We start from the raw sequence: 27103 nt of genomic DNA on the forward strand, positions 1-27103 counted from the left end.
ATAAAATGCAGCTTGTCCTGACCCTTCACTCATGCAGCAAACTAGAATGTGATGTGGGTGGGGGTGGTGGGCAGAGAAGGTAAGGGGGGAGGTGATGTGGGCTCCTCTGCCTTGGCAGCCTCCCCTTCCTAGGAGGTGGAAAATGGGTGGCTTTTCCCAGCTCCCCATGTGCCAACGGTCGGAGCCCATCAGCCTGGGCTGCAAAGACTTGTGCGCTTGCTAATGATTTCTTGTCCCCAGCGAACAAGCGTCATTGAATTACTCAGCCTCCTCCCTCTGCAGCTCTCAGGCAAAACCACCCAGGCAAAACCACCCGGGTTAGGTGCTTAATCTAATCTAGGGCTTTCGGGTGGGGCAGCTCAGCTGCCCACCGACTCTTTCACCCCCAATCTGTAAGTTGCACACACAACAGCTTTGGAAATTCAGCCCTTAGAAACGAACTGGAGCTCCATCTTCAAACACCTCACTGTCATTCCTTCCACTTTCAGCCCCCAGGAAGCATCAGTGTGCCAGTGCCACCTCCGGCCAGTGGGCCCTAGAGCTAGTGCTGTAGTTCCTCCTCGAGTAAAGGCTTCCTTCTATTGTAGCAAGTGGCAAGAATGATTTTTTTTCCCTTGACCACCACACGCTTTTGTAGGCCGAGAAAGGGGACCAGCTAGTGCAAGGATGTGTACGGTGCCTGGGATGGGGCCACATGTTTCCCTGCTCCCCTCTCCCACTTCCTCCTGCCAGGGAAGCTGCACCCCCCTCCAGTGTCCGCTTGGGTCAGGTGGGTCCTTAGCTTGTGGACACCTGTAGACCATCAAGCACAGCCTGCATCCTGTATGAACTGCCTCAAAAGAAGCCTTCTCTAATTCCATGTTTGTCTCTCCTTTACTCAACCTCTGGGGATTTTGTTTTTCTTTTTTTAAACAGACTAGACGCTTGAAGCAAAGCTGCCATCCAAGAAGACGACATGCTTTCAGCAACCCCCCTGTATGGGAACGTTCACAGCTGGATGAACAGCGAGAGGGTCCGCATGTGTGGGACAAGTGAAGACAGGTGAATGTGGCCCCCCGCACCAGGCCTGGGGAGGGAGAGTTGGTCACCTTCCCTGAGCTCTGAGTGGAGCCATGCCGAATCCCTCTTCACCTCTTCACAGCCAGAGGAGACCCAAAAGGGCTGGGGGGGAGAGATCTCCTGCCTAGCTGGCAGCCGTTGATTTACAGTTTTAACAGGCAACGCGTCTCAGCGAAAAGCATTGCCGCCCTTTAAAAGATTAGCCCCTAAAGCAGCCTTTCAGTGCACTTTCGTCCTTAATTTATTATTTCATATTTATGAAGGAGAATTAATCCCAGTCTATATGCTGCTTTAACTCTAAATGTCAGGAGTGTGGGCCCAGGTGGATCGGCATTCCATGTGCTTTTAAAACAAATAGTTTCCTCAGTAATAAAGGAGGAGAGATGGCCACCCTTGCCTGGAGCGGAGCCCCGGGTTTCGGATTACCCTCTGTCCCCCCCCCCCCGGGGGGTGCGTTGCCCCCTGGCTCTAGTTGCCCAGCAGCTTTGTTATGCCGCCTAATCAGTCATTATGGAATGGGGTAGAGGCAGCTAAGCAGTAGGTGATTGAAGCTGTTCTTTGGGGTAATGATGAAACTTTTCCTCTGCTGCTCGTGAATGATTTTATCTTGGGGATTTGAAAGTTGGCACCAAGCACTTTCTTTATCAATGCTTTCTGATAACAAGTCCCAGGGCAGCCTAAGCAGCCTGGCAAAGATGTGTGGCTTTCTCTTCAGCCCGGAGCAGCTGACATTTGTATGATGCTAGTGTGTATCTCCCCATCATTTCAATAAAGGCAGTCAAATGTGACTTCATTATCATCATGGAAAGCAGTTTCATAGGACCTTGTCCCTAATTTTGTTTTGGGAAAAGTTTTTTAAAAGCTTGCTCTGGGGCCCTGGTATGGTGGTTTATGCCTGTAATCCCAGCACTTGGGAGGCTGAGGCAGGAAAATCACCATGAGTTCAAGGCCAGCGTGCGCTACATACACAGCTGGTGGAGGGTGCCAGCGTGAGTCTCCACCCTCCCAGCCCCGACCCTCATCCTTGGCCTTTCTCAAGAAAAAGGTCATGTGGGAGAAATGGTTGTGCTTAATTTCAGGTTTGCCCACCTTAGGGTTATATTTGTGATTCATGCCCCCATACATGAAAGGTCCTGTCTATCTTGTTTGTTTTTCTGGGGGGCGTTGAGTCACATTTTTGGGGCAACTTTCAAAATAGATCATGGGGATAGGATTAAGAACATGTAGAAAAAAAGGGTTGGTAGAAACTGGTCTGGTTTGGGGAGATCTACGAAAGGAGAAAGGGTTGTTCTCATGAAGTTGGTGTGTCCTTTTAAATAGGAAAATTCCTGTAAATGATGGTGACGCTTCAAAAGCCAGACTGGAACTGAGGGAAGAGAATCCCTTGAACCACAACGTGGTAAGAGATTAATGACTTCTGTGGAGGTGATACCAGAGTATCAGTGATCTGTAATCAATTGTGCGTTAATTTGCATACCATTAAGGGGCTCAGGAGGGGGCTCAAGACACAGCTGAGCCAAAAGCCTCTGGCACAGGACAGGGCCCCACCCAGGCGCTTCTGGTGTGTTCATTTTGATATGCTCCATCCCATAATGGATCCTCATCCCCAGCTGACTGCTGGGATGTGTACTGCCTTATCTTGGATGAGCTACATGCCACATCACTGCTCCTAGCTGGGTACACTTCCAGCCTCCACATAGCCCCTTGGGGGGCCAGGGGTTTAGCTTAGTGGTTCCGCTGCCTGCCTCGAAAGAGAAAGGCCCTGAGTTCGATCCCTGGTACCAAAAACAAAAAAACATAGCCCCTTAGGGTTTACCATTCCAGTAAAACATGAAACACAGGCTGTCTCTTCGGGCACCAGGGACAGGAAGTCAAAAGACGCAAATGCAGTTTGACCCCTGGCCTCTATTGATTTAGAAATGAGACAGCTAAAGTTCTGCATTCCGGTTGTCCCACTGAAGACTGTTTCTTGTCCTATTAAATGATGCCTTCCTACATCCTCCAGGACAAACAAAGTGAACACCTACCTACTCCATGAATCCTAACAGGGCTCAGAGGCTTAGTGTGAACCCTGTGTGGCCCATGACGGGGTGTGGAGAATATTGCAATTGGTGTCTCCTCAGTTGTAGCAAAGAATTTTTGCTGAAAAGATAAATTTTCCAGAGTTCATAGATGGCTGGATTAATGTTCAGGCCTCCAATCCAAAGGGATCAACATTTTACTTGCTTCCAGATAACCAATTGAGCAGGGGCAAGAAGGCAGGCTGCAGAGGGGTTTGGCTAAAGCAGGAGGGGGCAGTCCTCTGATGCTAAGGCAGGTGGCATGTGACCTAGTTGGCTGCTGTTTCTGGGGCTTCTGCTGCTGCTTTGACGAGTGTCCCAAGTAACACAAGTGTTGTCATTCTCCAAAGGTGGACTCAAGTACCGCCCATCGCATTGATGGCCTGGCATCACTGAGCATGGACCGCACGGGCCTCATCCGGGAAGGGATCCGGGTCCCGGGAAACATCGTCTATTCCAGCTTGTGTGGACTGGGCTCAGAGAAAAGCCGGGAGGCTGCCACGAGCACTCTTGGTGGCCTTGGCTTCTCTTCTGAAAGAAACCCAGAGATGCAGTTCAAACCGACTACACCTGAGACAGTGGAGGCTTCTGCTGTCTCTGGAAAACCCCCAAATGGCTTTAGTGCTATATACAAAACACCGCCTGGAATACAAAAAAGTGCTGTGGCCACAGCTGAAACCCTGGGCTTGGACAGGGCTGCCGGCGACAAACAGAGCCCTCTCAACATCAATGGTGCTAGTTACCTGCGGCTGCCCTGGGTCAATCCTTACATGGAAGGGGCTACGCCAGCCATCTATCCTTTCCTTGACTCGCCAAATAAGTATTCACTGAACATGTACAAGGCCTTGCTACCTCAGCAGTCCTACAGCTTGGCCCAGCCACTGTATTCTCCAGTCTGCACCAACGGGGAACGCTTCCTCTACTTGCCGCCCCCTCACTACGTCAGTCCCCACATCCCATCTTCCCTGGCTTCGCCCATGAGGCTCTCTACGCCTTCAGCCTCCCCAGCCATCCCACCTCTTGTCCATTGCGCAGACAAAAGCCTCCCATGGAAGATGGGCGTCAGCCCTGGGAACCCGGTTGACTCCCACACCTACCCCCACATCCAGAACAGTAAACAGCCTAGAGTGCCCTCCGCCAAGGCAGTCTCCAGTGGCCTACCCGGGGACACAGCTCTCTTGTTGCCCCCCTCTCCTCGGCCCTCGCCCCGCGTGCACCTTCCCACCCAGCCCACCGCAGACACCTACTCAGAGTTCCACAAGCACTATGCCCGGATCTCCACTTCCCCCTCCGTCACGCTGTCCAAGCCATACATGACGGTCAGCAGCGAGTTCCCGGTGGCCAGGCTGTCCAATGGCAAGTATTCCAAAGGTGCAGAAGCAGGAGAAAGTGCCCCACCAGTGCCCGGGCATCCCCGGAAGGCAACAGTTCAAGACAGAAAAGATGGGGGTTCGCCGCCTCTGTTGGAGAAGCAGACTGTTACCAAAGATGTCACAGATAAGCCACTAGACTTGTCTTCTAAAGTGGTGGATGTAGATGCTTCCAAAGCTGACCACATGACAAAGATGGCTCCCACCGTCCTGGTTCACGGCAGGGCTGGCAGTAGCTTAGTGCTCTCTGGAAGTGAGATTCCGAAAGAAACATTGTCTCCTCCGGGAAATGGCTGTGCTATCTATAGATCTGAAATCATTAGCACTGCTCCCTCGTCCTGGGTGGTGCCTGGGCCAAGTCCCAACGAAGAGAACAATGGCAAAAGCATGTCACTGAAGAACAAGGCGCTGGACTGGGCCATACCTCAGCAGCGGAGTTCCTCATGTCCCCGCATGGGTGGCACAGATGCTGTGATCACTAACATTTCAGGGTCAGTGTCAAGTGCAGGCCGCCCCGCCTCTGCCTCGCCAGCCCCCAATGCCAACACAGATGGCACCAAGACCAGCAGGAGCTCCGTGGACACCACGCCATCCGTCATTCAGCATGTGGGGCAGCCCCCAACCACGCCTGCCAAGCACAGTGGCAGTACCAGCAGCAAGGGCACCAAAGCCAGCAACCCAGAGCAGAGTTTCAAAGCAAATGAGAATGGCCTCCCACCAAGCTCAATATTTCTGTCTCCAAATGAGGCATTCAGGTCCCCACCAATTCCCTACCCCAGGAGTTACCTCCCTTACCCAGCGCCTGAGGGCATCGCCATAAGTCCCCTCTCTTTACATGGCAAAGGACCTGTCTACCCTCACCCAGTGTTGTTACCCAATGGCAGTCTGTTTCCTGGGCACCTTGCCCCAAAGCCTGGCCTACCCTATGGGCTGCCCACGGGCCGGCCAGAGTTTGTGACCTACCAAGACGCCCTGGGGTTGGGCATGGTGCATCCCATGTTGATTCCACACACGCCCATAGAGATCACTAAAGAGGAGAAACCAGAGAGGCGGTCCCGGTCCCACGAGAGAGCCCGCTACGAGGACCCCACCCTCCGCAATCGGTTTTCTGAGATGCTGGAAGCTAGCAGCACCAAGTTACACCCAGAAGTCCCTGCTGACAAGAACCTGAAGCCGAATCCCAGCTGGAATCAAGGGAAAACTGTTGTCAAAAGTGACAAGCTTGTCTACGTAGACCTTCTCCGAGATGAATCAGATAATAAAACTGAGGCTAGCGTGTCCAAATCCAGCTTCACCACTGAGGGTGTGGCCCAGAACGCTGAGTCTGCCAAGCCCCCAACAGACCCCACGCTGCAGCAACACCGAGATTTCGTCACTCACCGAGAGGAGTTGGGGCGCATCAGTGACTTCCACGAAGCTTACCCTTTCAAACAGCCTTCAGGCCAGCCAGTCTTCTGCTCGAGCAAGGACAGTGTCCCAGCAGGAGCCAACAAAGAGAACCTAGGGGTGCCAGTGGCAACTCCTTTCCTGGAGCAAACTATGGGGAGCGATGGCCCCGCTGGAACTTTTGGTAAAACCCAAGAGGATCCCAAACCATTTTGTGTGGGCGGTGCCCCTCCGAGTGTGGACATCTCCCCCACCTATACCAAAGATGGAGCCGATGAGGCTGAATCAAATGATGGCAAAGTTCTGAAACCGAAGCCGTCTAAGCTGGCAAAGAGAATTGCAAACTCAGCGGGTTACGTGGGTGACCGATTCAAGTGTGTCACTACGGAACTGTATGCAGATTCCAGTCAGCTCAGCCGGGAGCAACGGGCATTGCAGGTGAGCCCCCGGCCAGAACTTCAGGGCCCTTCTGGGTGGTCAGCTTTGTAATATGCAAGGGGAGTGGGAGGGGGCACGGGCAGGGCACCAGGCAGATTTGGTTAATGACATTTATGGTAACTTGAGTGTATGAAATGTGCTCAGTGAGGGGATGAGAGTGGTAGCTCTTAAGCGGTTTGTGTGTCTGGATACTTTAAGTTATTCTGTAGATTCTAAGAGAACTCCACTGGAATGCTGATAACAAGTTTTAATTATTATGAAGGATGTCCAAAGACTGCATGACATTTACCTATCAATTGCTTTGATTTCTCTGCCTGTAAGATAACAAATACATAGAGAAGCACTGCTTAGAATGTCTTACTTGGTACTTGGTGGAGATGTGTAGCAGCAGTATGTCTGTGGGAATCGCAGTTTTTTCACCAAAAAGAAAGAAAAAGATCGCTTAAAGGGATAGCATTTGTATTTAATTTGCTAGTGAATTATGATAGATGTTGTATAGGAATTTCCTTAAGATATTTTACTTTTAATTAAAAGATGAATAAAGCCAAATTGTTTTGCAATGTTAAGAAAAAAATTGGTTTATGCTTATAAAAATGGATGAAGTTATCTAAATGATCCATTGAGTGCCCATTTTAATTACATAGATGGAAGGATTACAAGAGGACAGTATTTTATGTCTACCCGCTGCTTACTGTGAGGTCAGTTCTTCAAATTTTTATTACTAGAATCTTACATAAACCTTTTGAGTTAAATTTCATTTCCAAATATACAAAGGGAAGTTTGTGGGCCATGGTCGTCTTTATTCATTGTGCATTTTGTTTCTCTTCTGTTGTGTTTTTCTTTTGTTTTCTTTGCATTGTGTTTTTGTTTTGTTTTATTTACCTTCAAAAGAGAATGTCTGTCTTTATGCACCAGTGTATGTATGGCTATACATACACACCGCATCTATATCTATATACATACAACTTTATGGATAAAGAATGTGTGGCTACTTCCATATAGTAGATACTCTTAAATTTTATCTGTTAAACTTTAAAATATCTGAGTTGTATCTCATAAATTGTGGTTGGTTTTGGGCAAACTTTTCTTTAAAAATACTTTCCTTTAGTGTAAGGCACATGGAATAGCTTTTATGGTAAGGTGTTGTGTTTTTTTTTCCATCTCCGTTCTCTTTCTAGCGTGCAATGATGCGCTTCTCAGAGTTGGAGATGAAAGAGAGAGAAGGTGGCCACCCAGCAACCAAAGACTCCGAGGTGTGCAAATTCAACCCAGCTGACTGGGAAAGGTTGAAAGGAAATCAGGACAAAAAGCCAAAGTCGGTCGCCCTGGAGGAGGCCATTGCTGACCAGAATGACAGTGAGAGATGTAAGTAACCCCAGCAGCTAGCTGTGGTGCCTGCCCACCAGTGAGATTGGGACCACCTTGTTCTCAGTGCCCAAGGCGGCGAGAGGAAATGATTTGGGAAAGATGGCCTAGGGTCCGTTGGCAACTACTTAGAGAAATGGGCTGCTCTCGCCAGTGTGGGTAAAGGGTAGGGCTGAGTCCTTTTGAATGTTGTGGCAGGCAGAATGGGGCATCTGTGAAAGAGCTCTCTCCTTGGACACGTCTCCTTTTGTAAAGAGGCACCAGTCCCATCCCTAGTACTGGTGGCAGAGGTATCGAGCGGGCCACATGTGGGAAGGATAGTCCTTCCCAGCCATCTCCACAGTGCCAGTCGGATAGGAATGGGGAGAGTACTTGTTTGATGATTGACATGGGATGAAGGATGATGAAGGCACTGTCAAGATGAGTGCAGTCATTTACTGGGTCTGGTTCATTTGCCATGCTTGGGAGTTGGCAACAAGATCCAAGAAGGTGTTGAATGTATCAGAGGGCTCTGCCCACCAGATGGAGGGTGGCTTGTGTCCTGGAAGGAAGCAAGTGCCATCCTCAGGACACTGCAGTTCCCACAGAAGGTCCCCCACTGGGGTTGAGTTTGGCGGCAGCAATGGGAGAAGGCCTTGCTCATCATTCCTCAGTGTGCGTGTCTTTGGCCTGCGGCCTGTGGCCTGCTCTAGACCTCAGAAACTTCACTGGTGAAGGTGAACTGGGGTGTCAGTGAACGTGGAGGAGAGTGGGCGCCAAACCCTCCCTGGACAGGTCGGTTATTAGCATTGGCTTGGTGTCACCAGTGGAGTGCTGGGTGCCTGGTGAGTCTTTGAGAGGATGTGTGGTCAGGCTGGCTGCCTCTGGCCGCCCAGAACACACCCTTCCTCCCCACCTCCCACTCATCCTGAGCTAAACTGGGACTGGTTTATTATTAGGCCCGAAGAAGATAGTTTATACTGCTAGTAGATGGTGACTTACTTGAGCAGCAGGGACTCTTGATGGACCTTACAGGCCACCATGCAGGATGGATTTGGGGCATTGCACAGTCGAATGGCCAAAGCCTTTCTCCTGTCTGATGCTGAAGCAGACCCTAACCCTAACTCACCTTTGGAGTTGCCCCATAACACTGGCTCTGGGGAAGGTTTCTCAGACCTGAGATGTGGGCAAGGTGGAATTGAAGGGAAGGTTCTTCTACAAGGGGGGAACTGCCCACAAATGGGAAACCCCACATACACCCTTTGCTCTGAGTGGGTGTGTGTAGGGGGATGGGAACGTAGCCACTTTCAAGGTTTTTGGACCTTTGTCTCTTTCTTGAGTAACATGGCCAGACCCGGGGTATCTGCTGCCCTCAGATTCACATCTGAGTGCCCTCACCGCCAACTGCTTCCCAGAGAGGCTCGTGCCCTTCCCATCCTGCTGAGCCGAGAGGAGTTGGTTGTAGCTTGGGGGCAGTAGGGCCCACTGAGGCCTAGATGATCCCAGAAGGCCTCCTGCACCTCTCCCTGGCCCTCCTAGCTTCAGACAATGGCTGCTTCTGGAGCACCCTGGAACAGGGCTCTAGTGCTCTTCCGTGGCAGAGAAGGGGTAGGGACTGGGGGGGTTGAGGGGGTCCAGTTTTTGAAGGACCCTCTGGGGCCTCGGGGTTCTGGTTGACTAAGAGGAATACCCTAAAGGAGTTGTTATCTTTGCTGCTGCCACTGCGACCTCGCCTAGGGGACAGCAATTGTTGGATCCATTCAGCTTCAGATTCGCTGGGTCATCTTGGCCATCAGGGCCCAGCTTTGCTTGTTCTCTTCAGGTCTTTTCACAGGTGTCACAGTGGGGGACAGTCAAGCTGTGTGCACAGGGCAGCTGAGCTGGGCAGGGTCACAGCAAGGGTATCTTCCCTTTCTGAGGTAGCTCTCCACTCCCAGAAGTTCCTGGGGCTGGGGAGACACAGGTGCGTCTTGTTGGGAGGGACTTGTGTAAAAAGCATGAATGCAGTCGAGAGTACTGTGGCTGGAGTGTTCATTTCTCTTGTATGGGTGGTCGAGTCAAAATGTCCACTGTGGAAAGGGAGCAAATGAGCCAGGAGGCACCGCACCTTTGAAAGTTCATTGGTGGGAACCATCCATCGGTGGCATTTTGAAGGTGGGGAGGGACAAGGAGGTATTGGCCTTTTCTTTCTTGAGCATGTGTAGCCATCTGTGTCCGTTGCCAGCCACCTGGCCAGGAAGAGACCTAGAACCTGCTTGGTGATTCCTGAGTAGGAGCTGGAGTGGAGCCCAGGGGCTGCAGACTCGGGTTCCTGACTTACTTAGGAAACCCCTCCCCTGGGAGGGCACCAGCACACTTTGGAGTAGAGATGCCAGGACCTCATCTGCAGAGGTCCTAAGTAACAAGGTCAGCCTCTCCTGCACATGGTAGTGCTACCTACAGAGGGAACTGACATCTTGGGAATCAGTTCTCAAAAGTCTGTCAGACTAGCATGGTGTGGTACGCACCTCAGATCCCAGCCACTGTGGAAGCTGAGGCAAGAGGATCACAAGACAAGCCTGGGCAACTTAGCTAGACCTTGTCTCCAAATTAAAAAATAGAAAGAGCTGAGGGTGTGACTCAGTGGCAGAGCACTTGCCTACTATGCATGTCAAGGTCTTGGGTTCAATCCCCAGCACCCCTCCTCCAGTGGTCTCAAACTTCCATGTTGTTTAGGGCACACTGGGCGTGGCTGCAATAGTGATGAAGTTGCTTTGTTGCTACAGTGACCTGTAAATGTTACCATGGTGATGCTTCTAAGAGGTAGTGCTATGGCACAACCATGATAAATTATGGGATGTTCGTGTTGCAGAGAGCAAGTGTTAAACCACCAACAACACAGCCACATCCACATCTACCTAGATGGTGTGACCAGAGGCACGTGTGCTCCAAATTTAGAAGGCCCGGGCGGTGTAACAGCAGTGATGGAGCGTCTTGGTCAGGAACCCTATCTCTCCACCCCTTTCCTTTGCGCTGGAGGGTAACCTGTGGGTAACAGCTGGACTAGCCTCATTGGAGGAGGTCCAAGTGTGCAGGCAGTTAGGGTGGGTATTCTTCAGGATTATTACTGGCTCATGGAAGGTAACTCTAGTGTAAGGGCTTGAGTGGTCTTCACTGAAGAGAATTGGATATTGTACCCAGAGAGACTTGGGTGTGGGGGAAGGAGGATGGACTCAGTTTGAGAAGCGTTGAGAACCGAGGAGAAAGCAGCTACACCTTGGGGAGGGGGGCACAGGTGGGATTTCAGTGAACCCCAGGTTGAGCAGTGGAGGGTCCCTGATTGTGGTTCAGGATGGGAGACAGCAGGCATTGCTCTCTGGAGTCCATCAGAATGAGGCTGGAGGGGACTGGCTGTGGGCTGGACAGGAGCAGGCTCCCTATCCTCACCCACCAGCACCCCTGTGAATGGGAGGGGGCAGGAAGTGGTGGGAACTGGAGCCCTTCCTACCCCACACGGGAAACCCCGGAAGACACACAGATAGCAAGACAAATACCCTCGTCTCATCAGGGCGTTCCCTGTTCAGTCAGGAGCAGGGAGATGGGTCCCCTCGGTCACCACCTACTGATGCCAGCCAGTGAAATAAGTGATCTCAGGTTGGCTAGGTGGTTTCTATAGGCAGAAGATAGTGGCAGCTTTGGCAGAAGGTCAGGTAGGTAAGATATAAACTCATTTACTATTAGGAATTTGGCAGAGAGGCTGAAAACTGGTGGAAAACCTCCCAGAGAAAGATGCTTCTGAGAAGGATGAGACTATTACAAATGCAGGTGGCTTCATGAGACCTGGGTTTGAGTGTAAGCTGAGGAAGTGAAATCTAAAGTGCTCTGGATTGAGAGAGTATTACTGGTAGGGGTGCAGGGCAGTGCAGTGCATTCTGGGTGGGACTCCACACTGGCTAGGCTGCTGCCTAGGAACCCTGGGGAGGGCACTGTGACTTTAGTCAACTCTCCTTTCAAGCCACCTGGTTTGAACCATCTTCCCTGTGAAAGGGTAGAGGGAAGAGAGTATACTTCTAGAAGTTTAAAATGCTGGAGATGCAGCTGGGTGTGGCAGTGACAGAGCAGGCCTGTAATCCCAGTACTCTGGGAGGCTGAGGCAGGAGGATGGCATGTTTGAGCCTAGCTTGGACAATTTAGCAACTTACTGTGACTCTGTCTCAAAATAAAACATACAAAAGGGCCAGCGTGTAGCTCAGTGCAAAGGCCCTGGGTTCAATACCCAGCACCGAAAAATACAAAGAAACCCTGGAGCTAAATTCCAGCTGGTCTGAGTGTCATAGCATCCTCCATACATCATTTATCTTGCCATTCCCTTTTCCCTGTTCTGCCTGAGTTGAACACCCCCACCCCTAGCGGCTGGCTGTAATAGTCCCACTTTAAAGCCCAAGGGTCCCAGAGCAGCATGAGATCCCACAACCCGCCCTCTCATCTTCCCTGCCAAGCCAAGCATGGTGATCATCCCGTCTGCAGCCTTGTAAGCTCCGACCAGAGGTCTGGGCAACCTGCCTGTCTTCTGGCTGCTACCCAGCTTTGTAGTCGAGCTCTGCTGTGACGGGAGGCTCACTGTGGCCATCCTGGGGTAAGGTGTACTCACAAAGACCTGCAGTGCTACTTATTCCCTGGAGCGCCTGGCTGCTGCATCCTGGGCTCCTCTCCCCTGACCATACGGTGCACCCTCGTGGGGAGCAGTGGTTGGGGGAGGTGCTGCCGTTCCTCTGCTAGAGGAGATGTGGTCCCATGTGGACCACCTTGGGGCTCCCTTGAAGAGGAGGTTGAGTGGGTCCTTTTGCCATCAAGAGCACGGCCGAGCTGAAGCCAAGGTGAGCCTCGCCCTGCAGCTGACTGCCACTGAATGCTGGGAATGCCCCCAGAGAAGCCGATGAGGCGCAGCCAGGCCCTTGGGAAGTAGGAGTGGTATTTGAAATGGGCCAAGGAAGAGAGGGATGAGATCAACCGCATGCTTATCATTTCATCTAGAAACTAACTTCTACAGCTCAGCTCAGTACTACCGAGACACCAGACTCACACCCTTGGGGATGTGCAGGGTCATTTTAGTGGGCCAAGGATGAACATCTTAACCTTATTACGTAGTTAGCATATATATTTTATTTCATATTGGAAAATACAGTAGTGGAGCAGTCACAGTCAATGAGCTATTTCTTGGGCTTGAGCAAAAGTAGGAGGTGGCGTTGGGCTAAGGTGATTCCAGGGAAAATCCCCTGTACCCTAGCCGGTTGATAGAAGGCCAAGTAAGTATGGGGAGCAGAAGCAGCCCAGGGGGCTGGAATGGGCAGTTTTGCAAGTGCTGGCCTGGCTAGGAAAGATACACGGGGCTATAAAAAGCGATGGAGTTTTGTCTTAGATGCTTGTGTGTGAGAAGGAGGTGTGCCTGACAGGATAACCGGAATGTCCTTGGGGGCCCCCCTAACTTGGGACAGGAAGTGGGAGCAGCCCCTTGATTCAGTGATGGGCATTTCCTTGTTCAAGCATCAGCTTGAGCCTTCGAAGCTTCTGTTCTAGTGCATGTGTTGGGAGCCCTTGCCCTGGCTGTACAGACCCCCTCTCCCAGCTTCCTCCTGCCATTGAGCATCTAGGCCTTCTTTTGTCAGCACTGCTTCTGGTCCCTCTTTCTTCATCATCTCCCATTGACCCAAGTGAGCATTGGTGTCATCCCTTCTGTAGAAGACATTTGAAGGGGAATATTTGGTCTCTTTACCCTTTCCTTGTATTTCCAAATAGTGATCTCAGCAAACATTCCCAGAGAGATTTGTGATCCACCCTGGCTGGGTTGGTCTCGCTGCTGAGAGAGGCAAGAGCGCTTTTGAGGACTGAGGATGCAGCTCTGTGGTAGCGGGCTTGCGTAACGTATGTGAGCCCTGGGTTCAATCCCCAGTGCTGTCAAAAAGAGTGCTTTCAGAGCAGTGGTTAGAGATGGTGCCACCCCTCCTTTCTCGGCGCTCTCATACCCCCACTGCAAAGCAAAGAGAAGGCAGGAGTATGGCATAGGCCTCACTCTCCAGAGCTAGCCGATGTTGTCAGTTGTGTCCTTTTCTTGGACAGCACTGCTTCCCAGGCCTCTGTGCTTCTGAAGTGAGAGGACCCCTGTCTCCTGAGAAGGGTCTGTTTTGGGTGTGGTGGTCCCACTTGCTCCCAGAATCTGCCTTCTTGTGGTGACCTTGGACCTTCAATTCTGTATTCTTGTCTCCCCTCCCTGTAGGCGAGTACAGTGCTGGAAACAAACATGATCCCTTTGAAGCCCCAGAGGAGAAAGATCTTCCTGTGGAGAAGTACTTCGTGGAGCGGCAGCCTGCGAGCGAGCCGCCCGCCGAGCAGGAGGCGGCTGCAGACATGCTGTACAGCCCCACCCTCCGGCTGGACAGGAAGCGCAAAGTCTCAGGTGACAGCAGCCACACTGAGACCACTGTGGAAGAGCTACCAGAGGATCCTCTGCTGAAAGCCAAGCGAAGACGGGTCTCTAAAGGTGAGCCTGGCTGGCTTCAGCTGCCTGCTCGGGAGGCCTGTGCATGCGGCCTGGCGGACAGACAGGAGGTGTGGATGTGAGGCGCGCTGCCCTGTAGACAGGCTTGGGAGGGAGCAGCGGGCACAGCAGCAGAGCTTTGCCATTCCCACACACCCCCACCCCAGATCCCTCCCCAGAGCCTCGGGAAGTTGCTCCCACCTCCCTCCTCCCAGAGCCGGATGTAGGCACTGAGGCCAGAGATGGCCAAAGGCAAACAGGTGACCTGCGCCAGCAGAGACAGCGACCGCACCCCTTCCTTCCCCTACCCCATTAGTGTTGTGTGAGACAGTTTGTTCTCCCCACCCCCAGGGGGCTTTTTGATTAATTTGTAGTTATTTCTCCATTAGATGACTGGCCTGAGAGGGAAATGACAAACAGTTCCTCTAACCACTTAGAAGACCCACATTATAGTGAGCTGACCAACCTGAAGGTGTGCATTGAATTAACAGGGCTCCATCCTAAAAAACAACGCCACTTGCTGCACCTTAGAGAACGGTGGGAGCAGCAGGTGTCAGCCGCAGAGAGCAAACCTGGCCGCCAAAGCAGGAAGGAAGTGGCCCAGGCAGTTCAGCCTGAGGTCACAGCCCAGGGGAATAACACTACTGAGGAGAAAGCCACCAGCAGGAAAAAGGCAGAGTCCAAAGGCAACAGAGGCTGGTCAGAAGAGTCCTTCAAATCCAGTGACAATGAACAAGGTACGCAGAGGCTGCCCCTTGGCTGCCCACTGGGCTCCTGGAGACCTGGGCCACAGAAGTAGGATGTGGCAGGCATAGTTCTCATGCTGTCTTTGCACACTCCCTTGCCTGTGCCCTCCCCACTTCCTTCCTCCTTCCAGCCCAGACTGTCTCTGGTCACCTAGTCCACCCCGTCCCAGTAGGTAGGGGCAGGAGAGCAGGGGAGCTGGCTTCGGTCCTCCAGCACTGGCTCTTTCAATCAAGAAACTTACCACTTGGCATTTTGTGGGTTAACCTATTTGCCGTTTGAATGTGGGATAATTAAAATATTAATGCTTTGAAAACATAATTGGTATATCTTTAAAAACTGAAGCAGCTCCAGTGATCAGGGCTAACAATGGGCTTTTCTTCCTGCACTGGCTACAACTGTGTAACGCCTGCTCTGTCTCCCCCTCCCGCGCCCCCCCCCCACCGGATTTAGGCTTGCCTGTGTTCGCCGGCTCTCCGCCCATGAAGAGCCTTTCATCCACCAATGCAAGCGGCAAAAAGCAGACTCAGCCAAGCTGCACGCCAGCCTCAAGGCAGCCTGCCAAACAGCAGAAAATTAAAGAAAGCCAGAAGACAGATGTGCTGTGCACAGACGAGGAAGAGGACTGCCAGGCTGCCTCCTTGCCGCAGAAATACACTGACAGCAGCGAGAAGCCATCCGGGAAGAGACTGTGCAAAACCAAGCACTTGTTACCTCAGGAGCCCAGGCGCAGCTTGTCGCTGACAGGGGACTACTATGTGGAGAACACTGACGGCAAGGTACCTCCTGACCCTGCATCCCCATGGGGCTGCTTCCCAAACCCAAAGCTCTCCTTTTCCTGGATCCCCCCACGTGCCAGTCCTGTCCTTTCTTGAGGTGCATGTTTGAAAGTTTCAAACTAGTAAGAATGAGACCCCTTCCCCTCACTGTTTGACAGCCCCCCCCCCAAAGTGTCACTTAGGAAGGAGGGAAAGAGGAGACTGGTGTCAGAGGGGACAGCCTCAACTGTGGTGTACTGCCTGATCTGACAGGTAACTGTCCGGAGATTCCGAAAGCGGCCTGAGCCCATTTCGGACTACGATCTGTCACCGGCCAAGCAGGAGCCAAAGCCCTTCGACCGCTTACAGCAGTTGGTACCAGCCTCCCAGTCCACGCAGCTGCCACAGGCAAATTCCCCTCAAGAGGCTACCCAGTCCCGCCCCATGCCACCCGAAGCCCGGAGACTTATTGTCAATAAGAACGCTGGTGAGACCTTACTGCAGCGAGCGGCCCGGCTCGGCTACGAGGTGAGTGTCCTTGTGGGCTGTGCACTTGCAGTTCTGAGGCTGCCAGAGCTGCCAGCCACCCTTGGAGGCTGGGGGGTGGGGGGGGGCGCTAGTTGGGGCTCCGAGAGCAGAGCCTGTCCCTGCTGTGGCTGCTGTCTCTGGTGGCTCATTCAGTGTTCAGCCTCAGTACAAAAAGAAAGGCCTCTCTGGTGGTGTTCAGTTCATGTCAGGGCAGGTAGGCTGTTCTGGCCTCCTCCAGTCTCGCTCACTTATCTCTGATAGAAAGTCTGGCTTAACCCAGGGCTCAGCAGCTGGGGGAATTTTAATGAGTCCACTTGGATTCTGATTAGCAAGGGAGAGAGAAGCAACCAGCGCTATTTTGGCATGTTTGTGGTATTGCAGGTGGAGGGGTGGGGTGGGACTACTGGGGTGCTCTTGCTGAGAGAGGGGAAGGTAGCTCCCCAGCTTTGCATGGTCCCCATAGCTCACACTGAATGCTGGGCAATGCACCTTTTCTAAGCCACATGATCCAGAGTAACTCATTTCACCCTTCTGTATGTGGTAGTAACTGGTATCATCCTGCTTTCAGATGAAGAAACTGAGTCTGGGGGGGTTAAATGACTTGGATATATGATGCACCAAAAAGACTCTCCAAAGCCCAGCCTCCCCAGCTCCCCCCAGGACTGGGGCCCATTAGAGTGGCTCTTCTTCCAGTTCAAACCCTCTGCCCGTGTGACCCCACCGCACACTTGGTGCTTGGAATTGTGATGAAATAACCCTCGGAACTAAGGCATGCTTTATGCTGGCATCAGCCCTCTGGGGGCTGGATGGTGAGAATGAAATGCAGTTCAGCATGCTCAGCATGGAGCCCTGAAGGAACATGAGGTGGCAGGCACACTGGCTTCCACACCCTGACCCTGCTGCTGCCACTGGGCCTTGAGCCCATCCAGGTGGGGATACCCAGCCACCAGTCTCCCCTTGAGCCAGAACCCACCCACCATGGCCACGTGGGTCTAAGGTTGGATGCTGGCTCTCATCTCTGGGACAGTTATTTAAAGCACTAACAAGGTGTTTCGGGTGGTATGTGCCATGGTTTGAAGCATGTCTCTTGGGGGCTCTCTGGAATATCTTGGAGAGAAGTCTCTGGAAGGCTTTGGTAATTAGCTTGCTTACCTGTGAATTGACTCAGCCATTGGCTTCCCACAACCTTCAAGGGGCAGCACTGGGAGGACAGGGGAGATGCAGCTACCCAGGGCTCCCTGCTACTGACTGAGGACTTGCGCTTCCAGTAAGCGGCTCCCTCCTTGGGGTGTGGGGAGATGGGCTTCTGGCCTGGCCTTGGGTCTTGGTGTCATGTCTGCCAGTCTCATCCCTTTGTGACCAGGAACGTTAGAAGACCCTTATGGGTCCTCTTTGGAACAGTTTTCCTACAGTCAGTGGGTCTGAGGCGTGGACCAAGGCGCAGATGATCCATACTTTTTAGGCTGTCAGGCCTGTCATGGCCTCATGAAATTTTTTTTTTTTTTTTTTTTTGTACTGGGGATCGAACTCCAGTCCTTGCACTTGCGCAGCAGGCAGCAAAACCACTAAGCTAAATCCCTGGCCCTTGGCCTCACGACTTTTTACATAGGGACAACCCTTTTCTTCCCTTCAAACGTAAATTTCAGTATGTAAATTTCACCAGTCACTAAGTTTGGTGTTTTAACTACTAGATAAAAATTTTCACTGGGAATCCATCTTTCTGGGATTTCTTCAAGCAGAATGCAAAATGTTGGGATGATGAGCCTTTCAGACGTGGCAGTTGCAAACTTGTAAAGTGGACACTTCGCTTATCCCTGGTAAGGTGCCAGGTGCCAGGTGCCGTTTGAATGCACAGCTTTGGGCGAGTTTTCTAAAGTCAGTCTTTGCCCTCGTTTCCTGCTACAGTAAAGATACCACATGCAGTCGAAAGGCTGTTTGAGCTTTTTTGTGTGCTAACCTGGTTCTTGAGGTGTAGAAACATCCCCTCTCTTCAGATCGGTCTTAAATAGACCGCCTGAAAGGCTTGGTACACTTGAACCTTCCCTCCTGCTAAGGAGGCTTCTGTTTCCGAGGCGAAAGTGCCAACGTGCAACCACATGCTTGTGCGTTTAGTGGTGATGGTTAAATTTTTCTATGAATTGAATAAATCATGTTTTTTAAAAAGTTAATGAGGCATTTAATTAATTAACAGTGTCGGGTTTATGGCCTTTATGGTTACATTTTGCAGTTAATGGCATTCGGCTTATAGCCACTTAACAGAATTGTCCAACAAAAACAGTTTGATTTTGTTTGGGAATGGGTGGGCTGTCCTTCAAACGATCCCGTTTCTAGCATAGAAAATCAATCAAGAAATGTGTCGGGTAGGTGTATTTGTCATCTTCGACATTCTATGTTGTTGGTGATGGCGGTCACCATATTTAAGCGTCGCCGACCCCACCCCAGCTAGGAGAATGTCACTGCCCCCACGTGACCTCAACAGAGAGTCAGTTTGGGGGACACTGCTCACAGCTGGATCTCGCCCCCTAGCTGGGGTCCTTGATTGGGTCTTTGAGTCTTCCCAGAGGACCAGGTACCAAAGACAGACCTGAGTGACAGGTCTAACACCCAGGCTAATTGAACCTGGCGTTAACCAGCCGCTGTGGACCTCACTTCCCCAAGCAAGCATTTCGTGAGAACACTACCATTTTCCTTCCTTCCCTCCTTCCTCCTCCAGCCACCAGGGAGATACACAGGGACCACTCTCCTGGGGGGTGGGCAGTGTTGAGTTGGGATGGACCATGGCTTCCAGTGGGTAGGCGGGCTGCTGTCACCTTTCCTGCCATCCTCCAGGAAAAGAGTTGACTTACCCTTCCACCTCCGTTTCTATGTTCTCTCAAATCAGCCCTAGTAGCGATGAAGGTTTCCAGGTGAAGGCCGTAATTGTCAGAACAAATAAACCCTGAGTCGAGAGGACACCAGGCAGGCCACCAGGATCCGAGTAAATTGATCTGTGCACAGCAGTTGGTGGCGCTCAGAGCTGATCCCAGAGTCACATGACCGGGCCTCTCTCTGGCTGGGGCACACTACTCATTAGCTTGCAGCCGTCCACTCTAGGCTGGCTAGTGAGGGCCTGCTAAAAGAGCAGCGGCTTCATGCGGTATCCTGGATACCAGAGCTCCGGGCAGGTGGCCTGGGAGCTCAGAGGATTGTGGGCTTTCTGGCAGGTTAGGACCTGAAGGAAGAAACGCTTTTGTGGGCATGCCTTTTCTCTTGCTGCCCTTGTTTTGGAAGGGAGCTAGCTGCTGCAGTAACCTGAAGCAACAGGGTATGGATGGGCAGGTTTACCAGTGTGCAGCCGAGGGTTCATGGCGGGGGGGGGGGCACGTGGAACATTCTAGTCAGCCCCAGGCAGATTCGTACCTCTCTCTGATCTGTCCCAGAAAGGGTACAGGTTGTTCAGACCCACCTCACATCTCTGGGTGGCCAGAATGAGGCCTGTTGTAGGTCTCACAGATGAGTTCTCAGAGAGTTAATGGAAAGGAAGGCCCACTGTGACCCACAGGGCACCCCCCCCCCTTTCCCAGGGGACCCTGTGTTCGGTTACTTGTATGCTCTGCAAAATCCCACCCCCTGTTGTTGGAGCCTGACCGCTCTCTACTGGGTCTGACTTGTAGAAAAACAGTGCAACCTGTTTTCTGGTGGCAGATACTATTCTATGTGTTTGAAAACTTTCTTAATCAAGGTAATAAAACATTGAATAAATTACTGCTCTGCTTACATGGGATGGTTCACTATTAATATTTTAACACACCAAAGAAGTAAGATTAATAACAGTGATTCTCACGCAGACTGTTGACACAGAACACATTCTGCAAAGGGGGAAAGAGAGACTTGCTTTATTTTGTGTCTGAAATGTGTAGGCTTACCATATGTGGTCTGTCAGATTCTCATCATTAACTTAGGTAAATATGAGAATATTATATTGATTCAGCCCCGAGTGGGGTGAAAAGTCAGGTGAAAAGGGGGTGGGGGAGAATTGGAGGCCCTTGTCATTTTTTGGTGACGATACTCAGAAAAGCCTGTCCCCTCTCTCTCCCTCTCCACCTCACCCCACCCCCACCCCCTTGTTTTTGCAAGTACTAGGTTTGAACCTAGGGCCTTGCGTGCTAGGCAAGTGCTCTATCACCAAGCTATATCCTCAGCTCATTGTATTTTTTATTTTGAGACAGGAGTTCCCTAAATTGCTAAGCCTGGCCTCGAACTTGGCAGGTAGCTGGGATAACAGACCTGTGCCTTCTCTGGAGCTCTGCTCACAGAGGTCTCACTGCTCTGGCTCGGCCTCTTAGTCTTTCCCAGAGACTTGAATCCCTGGCTGACCTCCTGAGTTGAAGGGTGTTCTCCCGCACATCCAGTCTCTTCCTCCACATGGGTCATCCTTCCATCCATCCAGGCTGTCATCTACTACTGCCTTGGGACACCCTGATCAAATGAGACTGCCTTGTACCTTGAAGATATCTGTCCTCCCTGTGCCAAGTTTTTGTGGCCCTCTCTGTTCTCACCTTCTTCACAGTCCTATGCAGGTACCACCACACTCCTCCAGAGAAAGAAATGGAGGCTTGGAGAAGCTGAAGCATAAGTGGCCCAGGGCCAGGCAGCTGGGGCTGCAAAGACAGGTTTCAGTCTGTCACCGGGTTGCAGAACCTGGGACACTGTCCACATTGCCGAGTCCTTCACACTCATTTGCCCCTCACCAAGGCATCCAACAAGCTACATAGGGTTCTCAGGCCTCAGGGCATGTGTCTTCAGCCTCTTTTGAAGAAGTTGTTTTTATGTGGTTGTTGAGTGCTGAGCCAATGGCGTTTCCCTGTCCCCTCCCCACAGGAAGTGGTCTTATACTGCCTGGAGAACAAGATTAGTGATGTCAATCATCGTGACAATGCAGGTTACTGTGCCCTACACGAGGCTTGTGCTAGGGGATGGCTCAACATCGTTCGACACCTCCTCGAGTATGGCGCTGATGTCAACTGCAGTGCCCAAGATGGAACCAGGTCAGTGGTGTGCCTTGCTCTTAGGCTGGCCCCGGTTGGGGTCCAGGCCATGGCTTGGGTATGTGGAAACCTCAGGAAGAATAGAGTAATCGAGTTGGTTCAGTTCTAGAATTGAGTCACAGACCTCTCTGGCAGATTTAGACATAGCACTCCCAATCTTGGCCCATCCTGCAGGTCTTCCGTGGACCAAAGCCTCTGAAAATGTCAAGAGCTGTATGAATGATCAGGGTGTTGCCTTTTAAGACCCTGGACTGTTTACCACCATCTATGAAATCACTATTTAAACTGCATGTGACTGAAAGGCCCTGGAGGATGGACAGAAGACCAACTGCTCCTCCCCTACTGGTTCTGCAGGCCCTGCTGTCACCACCCACACCCTAGGCCCAGGCCCCCACTCACCCTGACCTTGACCTAGTTTATTGGTCAGAGACCCAGGTCTGAGTCAGCACAGGCATCTTCTGGGGTGTGGAGGTGGGGCACTAGGGTTCTCCTGACAGTCAGAAACCCTGTGGGGTCTGTCACATGTTACAAACAGGACACCTTCAGGCACCCTCACCCCACCAGCCTGGCAGTGTGCATTCTGGTGTCAGGTGCTCCATGGAGTCTCTGCTAACCACATCTCTCCATACCTAGGTGAAAACAGAGGCAGCCCCTGCCCTGCCCCCACCTGCCATGGTATAATGGTTGCATGTTGTGTTGTTGCTTCCATAATGATGGGTTTTTTTTTTTAAGCCCCTGTAAGTTATCTTCACATGTTCTGAAACCATTTAAGTTCATTGAAAACATTTTCTTTTCTTTTCTTTCTTTCTTTCTTTCTTTCTTTTTTTTTTTTTTTTTGGTTTTTTGAGGCAGGGTCTCCCTTTGTAGTTCAGGCTGGCCCTGAACTCGCTGTGTAGCCCAGGTTGGCCTTGAACTCTCAGCGATCCTCCTGCCTCAGCCTCCTGAGTGCTGGGATCACAGGCATGCGCCACCACACCTGGCAAAACATTTTCATTTTATACTTGAGTTCCTCCTTAGGCCTACCATTAAGATAGACTTGCATTTGAGCATGAGACCTGAAATAAGTCTTTTCACTGGCCCTGTAAGGAGTTAGATGTTGAAATAACAGCATAACTCATTGCTTGACCTTGGACCAATCACGGTGCCCCGGTTTCCCTGTCTGCCACGGTAATGACATTGCACACGCACTGGACCCAGGAGGGTCAGCATCTGAGGGACATGTGCCTGCTTTTAGCCTGTCACGACGGAACAAGAGTGGGAGGTGAGGGTGACCTGCACAAGCTGAATGCATTCTGCCTCTTTACAGGCCTCTACATGATGCTGTAGAGAACGACCACTTGGAAATTGTCCGCTTGCTGCTTTCCTATGGTGCTGATCCTACTTTGGCTACATACTCAGGTAGAACCATCATGAAAATGACACACAGCGAGCTTATGGAAAAGTTTTTAACAGGTATGACAAAGTTCAAAGAATGACCTTACTCAAAAAGCTAGATTGGGGTTTGGGCTGGGGCTGGGGCTGAGGCTCAGAGGTAGAGTGCTTGCCTCTCGTGTGTGAGGGCTTGGGTTCCAGCATTGCAAAAGGAGTTAGATGATGACTAGATTCCTTAGAGTTGGATGTGACAGGGCACAAATCAAAAGGCTAGAGTTTTAAAATTGAACTCTTCATTCTAATTTTTAATAGATTTTGTAAAACTGCTTGTGTTTTCTACAAATGCAGTTTTCACTTAAAATGGCTCTTTAGTTTTACATTATGAGTCTGGTAAAATGACTCAAACCACCTATATATGAAATTATTTAGATTGCTTGGTAATTGGTCATAGGATGACCCATATTTTAAGCCCCAGGCATTATGAGCTCCCTAAAGCAGAAATACAGGGTTTTCACGAGTGTCGGGCACCTGCAGTTAAATTCCTTACTGGACATTTAGTGCCAAAGAATGCCTCTAATGTTTTGTGACTCACCCTTGTTTACCTTAAGTGACACTTACTGGGAGTAGCAACTTGAGTTTATCAAAGAAGAGATGCATAATAGAAAGCTACTTTACTTCTGCCTACGAAGGCTGAAAAGTTCTTAGCTTGCTAGTCCAGCTCCATTTTGGTGGACCAGGGTGGCCTGTCCCTCGGGAAGGCAGGTGGGCCGTGTTCAGTTTTGGTCAGATAATGCAGAGGACAGGGCTTCAGAGAATGGCACCAGTGATGTACAGGATGGGGAAGACAGGAACCGACACGCCAACCAGTCCTGAATAGGGAAGATGTCCCCTTACTCAGGTAGCCTTTTGTACTCGACAGTAGGTTTTATCTTGCTTCCTCTCCCCCCCCAATTCTCTGCAGATTATTTAAATGACCTACAGGGTCGCAGTGACGATGACTCCGGTGGCTCTTGGGAGTTCTATGGCAGCTCTGTGTGCGGTGAGCAGCATTGTTCTAAGTTCAGTGGGAAGCTAACGGGTTAGAACATTGTTTTCTGCTGTGCATGAGGGAGGCGGGTGGTAGGCACTAGAATCAGGACTCAGTTGGGAAAGAATCTTGTTATTTAGAGTCTTTCATTTTTTTTTTTTTTTTGACAGCTGAAATCTTGCTGTAGCTCACTGATTCCTCTCTCTTGTTTGCCCTACATTAGAGCCAGATGATGAAAGTGGATATGAGGTTTTAGCAAATCCCCCGGGACCAGAAGACCAGGATGATGACGATGACTCCTACAGCGATATGTTCGAATTTGAGTTTTCTGAAAGCCCCCTTTTGCCGTGTTATAACATCCAAGTGTCCGTCGCTCAAGGGTGAGTGTGGCTGTTGTGTGGTTGAAAACTAGTGGAGGGAGCTGTTCCTTGGGTGGCAGGGTTTAGAAAGCCCCTTGATGCCGATGGGGGTAGGCGAGAGAACTCTTACATGCCCACTAAACCCACCTAATGCAGTAGATCTTCTTCAGAACTGGTCCATACACATGAGCTTTACTGTACCCAGCAGGGTCAGGTGAGGCTTACGTCACCATGGAAGTCCGTGGCTGTCATTTCCCAGAACTCGGCATGTTGGATACTTCAGTCACCGAACACTGGGAAGGGGCCTTCTCGGGCATGACATGTGAGGTGTACTGAATTCCACACAAACACTTCTTGTGTGAGGATAGGACAGTCACCACATGTGATGTTTGGGATCTTTTTTTTTTTTGAAACAGTCTTACTATGTATGGCCTTAAACTCACTATGTAGCCCAGGCCCTGTGCTTGCTATGTGTTTAACAAAGGTGTTTAATGAGTTGCAAACATGTATACTATTATAAATAATAACAGAAATCATAACACATGACTGATTGTATCTAAGGAGTATAGCACCTTCCTTCTCTTTCTTTTGGTGTTTTGAGACAGGGTCCTTGAACTCACTGTGTGGCCCAGGCTGGCTTCAAACTTGAAGTGATCCTCTTGCCTCAGCCTCCTGTGTGCTGGGATCACAGGCCTGCACCACCACTCCCAGCTGCACCTTCCTCAAGTTTCACTATAGGCTGGGCACAGTGGCTCACACCTGCAATCCCAGCTACTCAGGATGCTCAGGCAGGAGGATCTCAGATTCAAAGCCAGACGGAGAAAATTGGGCAAAACCCTACCTCAAAATAAAATAAAATGGTTGGGATATATATAGCTCAGTGGTAGAGCACTCATCCAACATGCAGAAGGCCCTGGGTTCTATTATCCAGCACCACAAAAAAGGTGACCAATTGTTAAAACACGGTGCAGTGGTACAAGCTTGTTGTAATACCAGAACTCAAGAGGCTGAGGTGGGAGGGGGAGGTGCAGGGGATATAAAGCACTTGCCTAGCATGTGAGAGAGGCCCTGGGTTTAATCCCTAGTACTGTGCCCCAGCACGCACCTGTACTGCACCACCCCCCACCTCCATCACTAAGGAAAGGATTGATGGGAGGTGGTGGAAATTGGGAAAGGAAAGTTGCCCTTGTGTTCATGGTGCTCTGCCAGCGAGGCTCTGAGGAGAGGTGCAGGGTTGGGTTGTGGACTTGAGGCACAGACCAAGTCATGGCTGAAGCTGGGTGAGCAGGACTTTCCCCAGGTTTTCCACCCCAGTGGACCAGTCACATGGTCCTCCCCTCAGATGTACTCACCAAACAAAGCCAGCCGGGTCCAGGGCTCCTAGGCAGGGACAGTGGTCAGAGGAGGCAGGGTAGGGTTCAGACGGAAGGGAACCGGCCCACCTTGCTGCAAGGGACTAGTCCCGGAGTGCTAAGTAATAGCTGGGACTGCTTTTTGTTTTGCTGGGAACTCCAACCACTCGTCTTTCTGTTTTGTAGGCCGAGAAACTGGCTACTGCTCTCAGACGTGCTTAAAAAATTAAAAATGTCCTCCCGAATATTCCGCTGCAATTTTCCCAACGTGGAAATTGTCACCATCGCAGAGGCAGAGTTGTACCGGCAAGTTTCTGCAAGCCTCTTGTTCTCCTGCTCCAAAGACCTGGAGGCCTTCAACCCTGAAAGCAAGGAGCTGTTGGACCTGGTGGAGTTCACCAATGAGCTGCAGACACTGCTTGGCTCCTCGGTGGAGTGGCTGCATCCCAGCGACATGGTCTCAGATGACTACTGGTGAGCGCTGGAGCCACTGTACAGTGTGTTATAGTGTTAATCCTTGTGCATATGTGTCATAACACGACTATTTCTGTAAAGAAAGGACACTATTACATATGAAAAAATCTCTTCTTTATATAAGAGAAATTACTCCAGTCAGAAGGACTTAGAAACCTGTTCATTTCTTTTTAAACTTTTAAGTCAGTTTTTACGAACTTGTAATGTTTCTTTACTTTTTAATTCACACATGCTTTGAGATATGTATGTTTGTTTTTACTTGGAACATGTCTTTCTTTTCTGTTCATTTTTAAGGAGAAAAAAAGAAAAGGAGCTCCACACTTTGACTCAATTTCATACAAAGCTCTGGTGACAGAGGCCATAACTGTAATGTGTGGTCAGAAGCGTGTGGTTGGTTTGGGGGAGCGAATTCGGTGAAGGCACTTGGTGATGATGTAACTTTATGTTTTGTTTACAGAGTACCTGCTTGGGCCAGGTAGATGCTACTGGATGTAATCCAGTGGTGTGTAATATAAATTCAAACCATATCCACACACAACAACTAATTGTATGAAACTTTTATATCCTAATTTAAAAGCTGTGAAATTAGTTTCACGCATCAAACCGGATTGTTTATATGTTTAAACATTTTATGCTCTTATTTAAAGAAGACTGAGCTATTTTTTCCGTATCCTGTAAAATATTGAAAACTAACATAATATGTTGAGGTTGCTTGAAAATGTACATAAAACTAAAATTTTCTGAATTGTGTGTTTATGTTTGAAATCTGTGTTTTAACTTTGTAAGTAAATTCTCTGCCTTTGTATTTATATTTTACAAAAATTTTCTTAAAAGGCAATAAACCTGTTGAAGAAAGGAGAAAATTGAAGTGTCTTGTGTCCTATGTGTTCCCAAAGCATTATTGTTGTCACTGATTTAACTTCAGATATTATTTGCAGGCCCTATTCTAACAGCCCAGTTCTTGGACATGCATCTGTCCATCTCTGAAGTCTTTCTCTTCCCAGTCTCTTTCAGTGCTCTCTGGCAAGCTTTTCATTGCCTTTGCCCTTGACCTACTGCACTAACATAGCCAGCCCTGATTGTTAGCAGAGCTTTTCCTGAAAGCCCCTATTTGCAGTGTCACTTCTTGTCCTCTGGACCTCCTTGTGTTCTGTCACCTTTTTACCTGGCTTGGCCTCTTTGTCAACACCAAGAGCTTCAACCTCTCTTCCTTTTTCCAGAAGTATCTGCTTTGGGTGCTGTCACTTGGCACTTGATTGCTGTCCTACATCCTTTTAACATCTGGCCTTCAC

At 50.4% G+C, this 27103-nt stretch overlaps 1 protein-coding gene across 11 annotated transcripts in view; it reads left to right on the top strand.

Annotated features, from left to right (window-relative positions):
* The window catches only part of Bcor (BCL6 corepressor), a 121425-nt gene extending 94751 nt beyond the window's left edge, over positions 1–26674 (top strand). For 8 of the 11 annotated variants that reach the window (XM_021262572.2, XM_087189848.1, XM_021262570.2 and 5 more), the window contains exons 2-15: positions 916–1041; positions 2380–2458; positions 3470–6313; positions 6958–7011; positions 7492–7678; positions 13911–14174; positions 14561–14908; positions 15369–15694; positions 15947–16201; positions 21062–21228; positions 22535–22680; positions 23561–23638; positions 23850–24006; positions 25524–26674. In XM_021262572.2, coding sequence (XP_021118231.1) covers positions 956–1041; positions 2380–2458; positions 3470–6313; positions 6958–7011; positions 7492–7678; positions 13911–14174; positions 14561–14908; positions 15369–15694; positions 15947–16201; positions 21062–21228; positions 22535–22680; positions 23561–23638; positions 23850–24006; positions 25524–25815 — 5283 coding nt within the window. In that variant the 5' untranslated portion in view covers positions 916–955 and the 3' untranslated portion in view covers positions 25816–26674. The remainder of the gene's footprint in view (positions 1–915; positions 1042–2379; positions 2459–3469; positions 6314–6957; positions 7012–7491; positions 7679–13910; positions 14175–14560; positions 14909–15368; positions 15695–15946; positions 16202–21061; positions 21229–22534; positions 22681–23560; positions 23639–23849; positions 24007–25523) is intronic. The other 3 variants (XM_004850022.4, XM_004850021.4, XM_004850023.4) reach the window with 3 other exon arrangements.
* Positions 26675–27103: the final 429 nt, after the last annotated feature.

The sequence above is a fragment of the Heterocephalus glaber genome, unplaced genomic scaffold, assembly GCF_053883595.1.
Source record: "Heterocephalus glaber isolate CG9 unplaced genomic scaffold, H.glaber_assembly_v1.0 deba00001547, whole genome shotgun sequence".
In the NCBI taxonomy this organism is placed as follows: Eukaryota; Metazoa; Chordata; class Mammalia; order Rodentia; family Bathyergidae; genus Heterocephalus; species Heterocephalus glaber.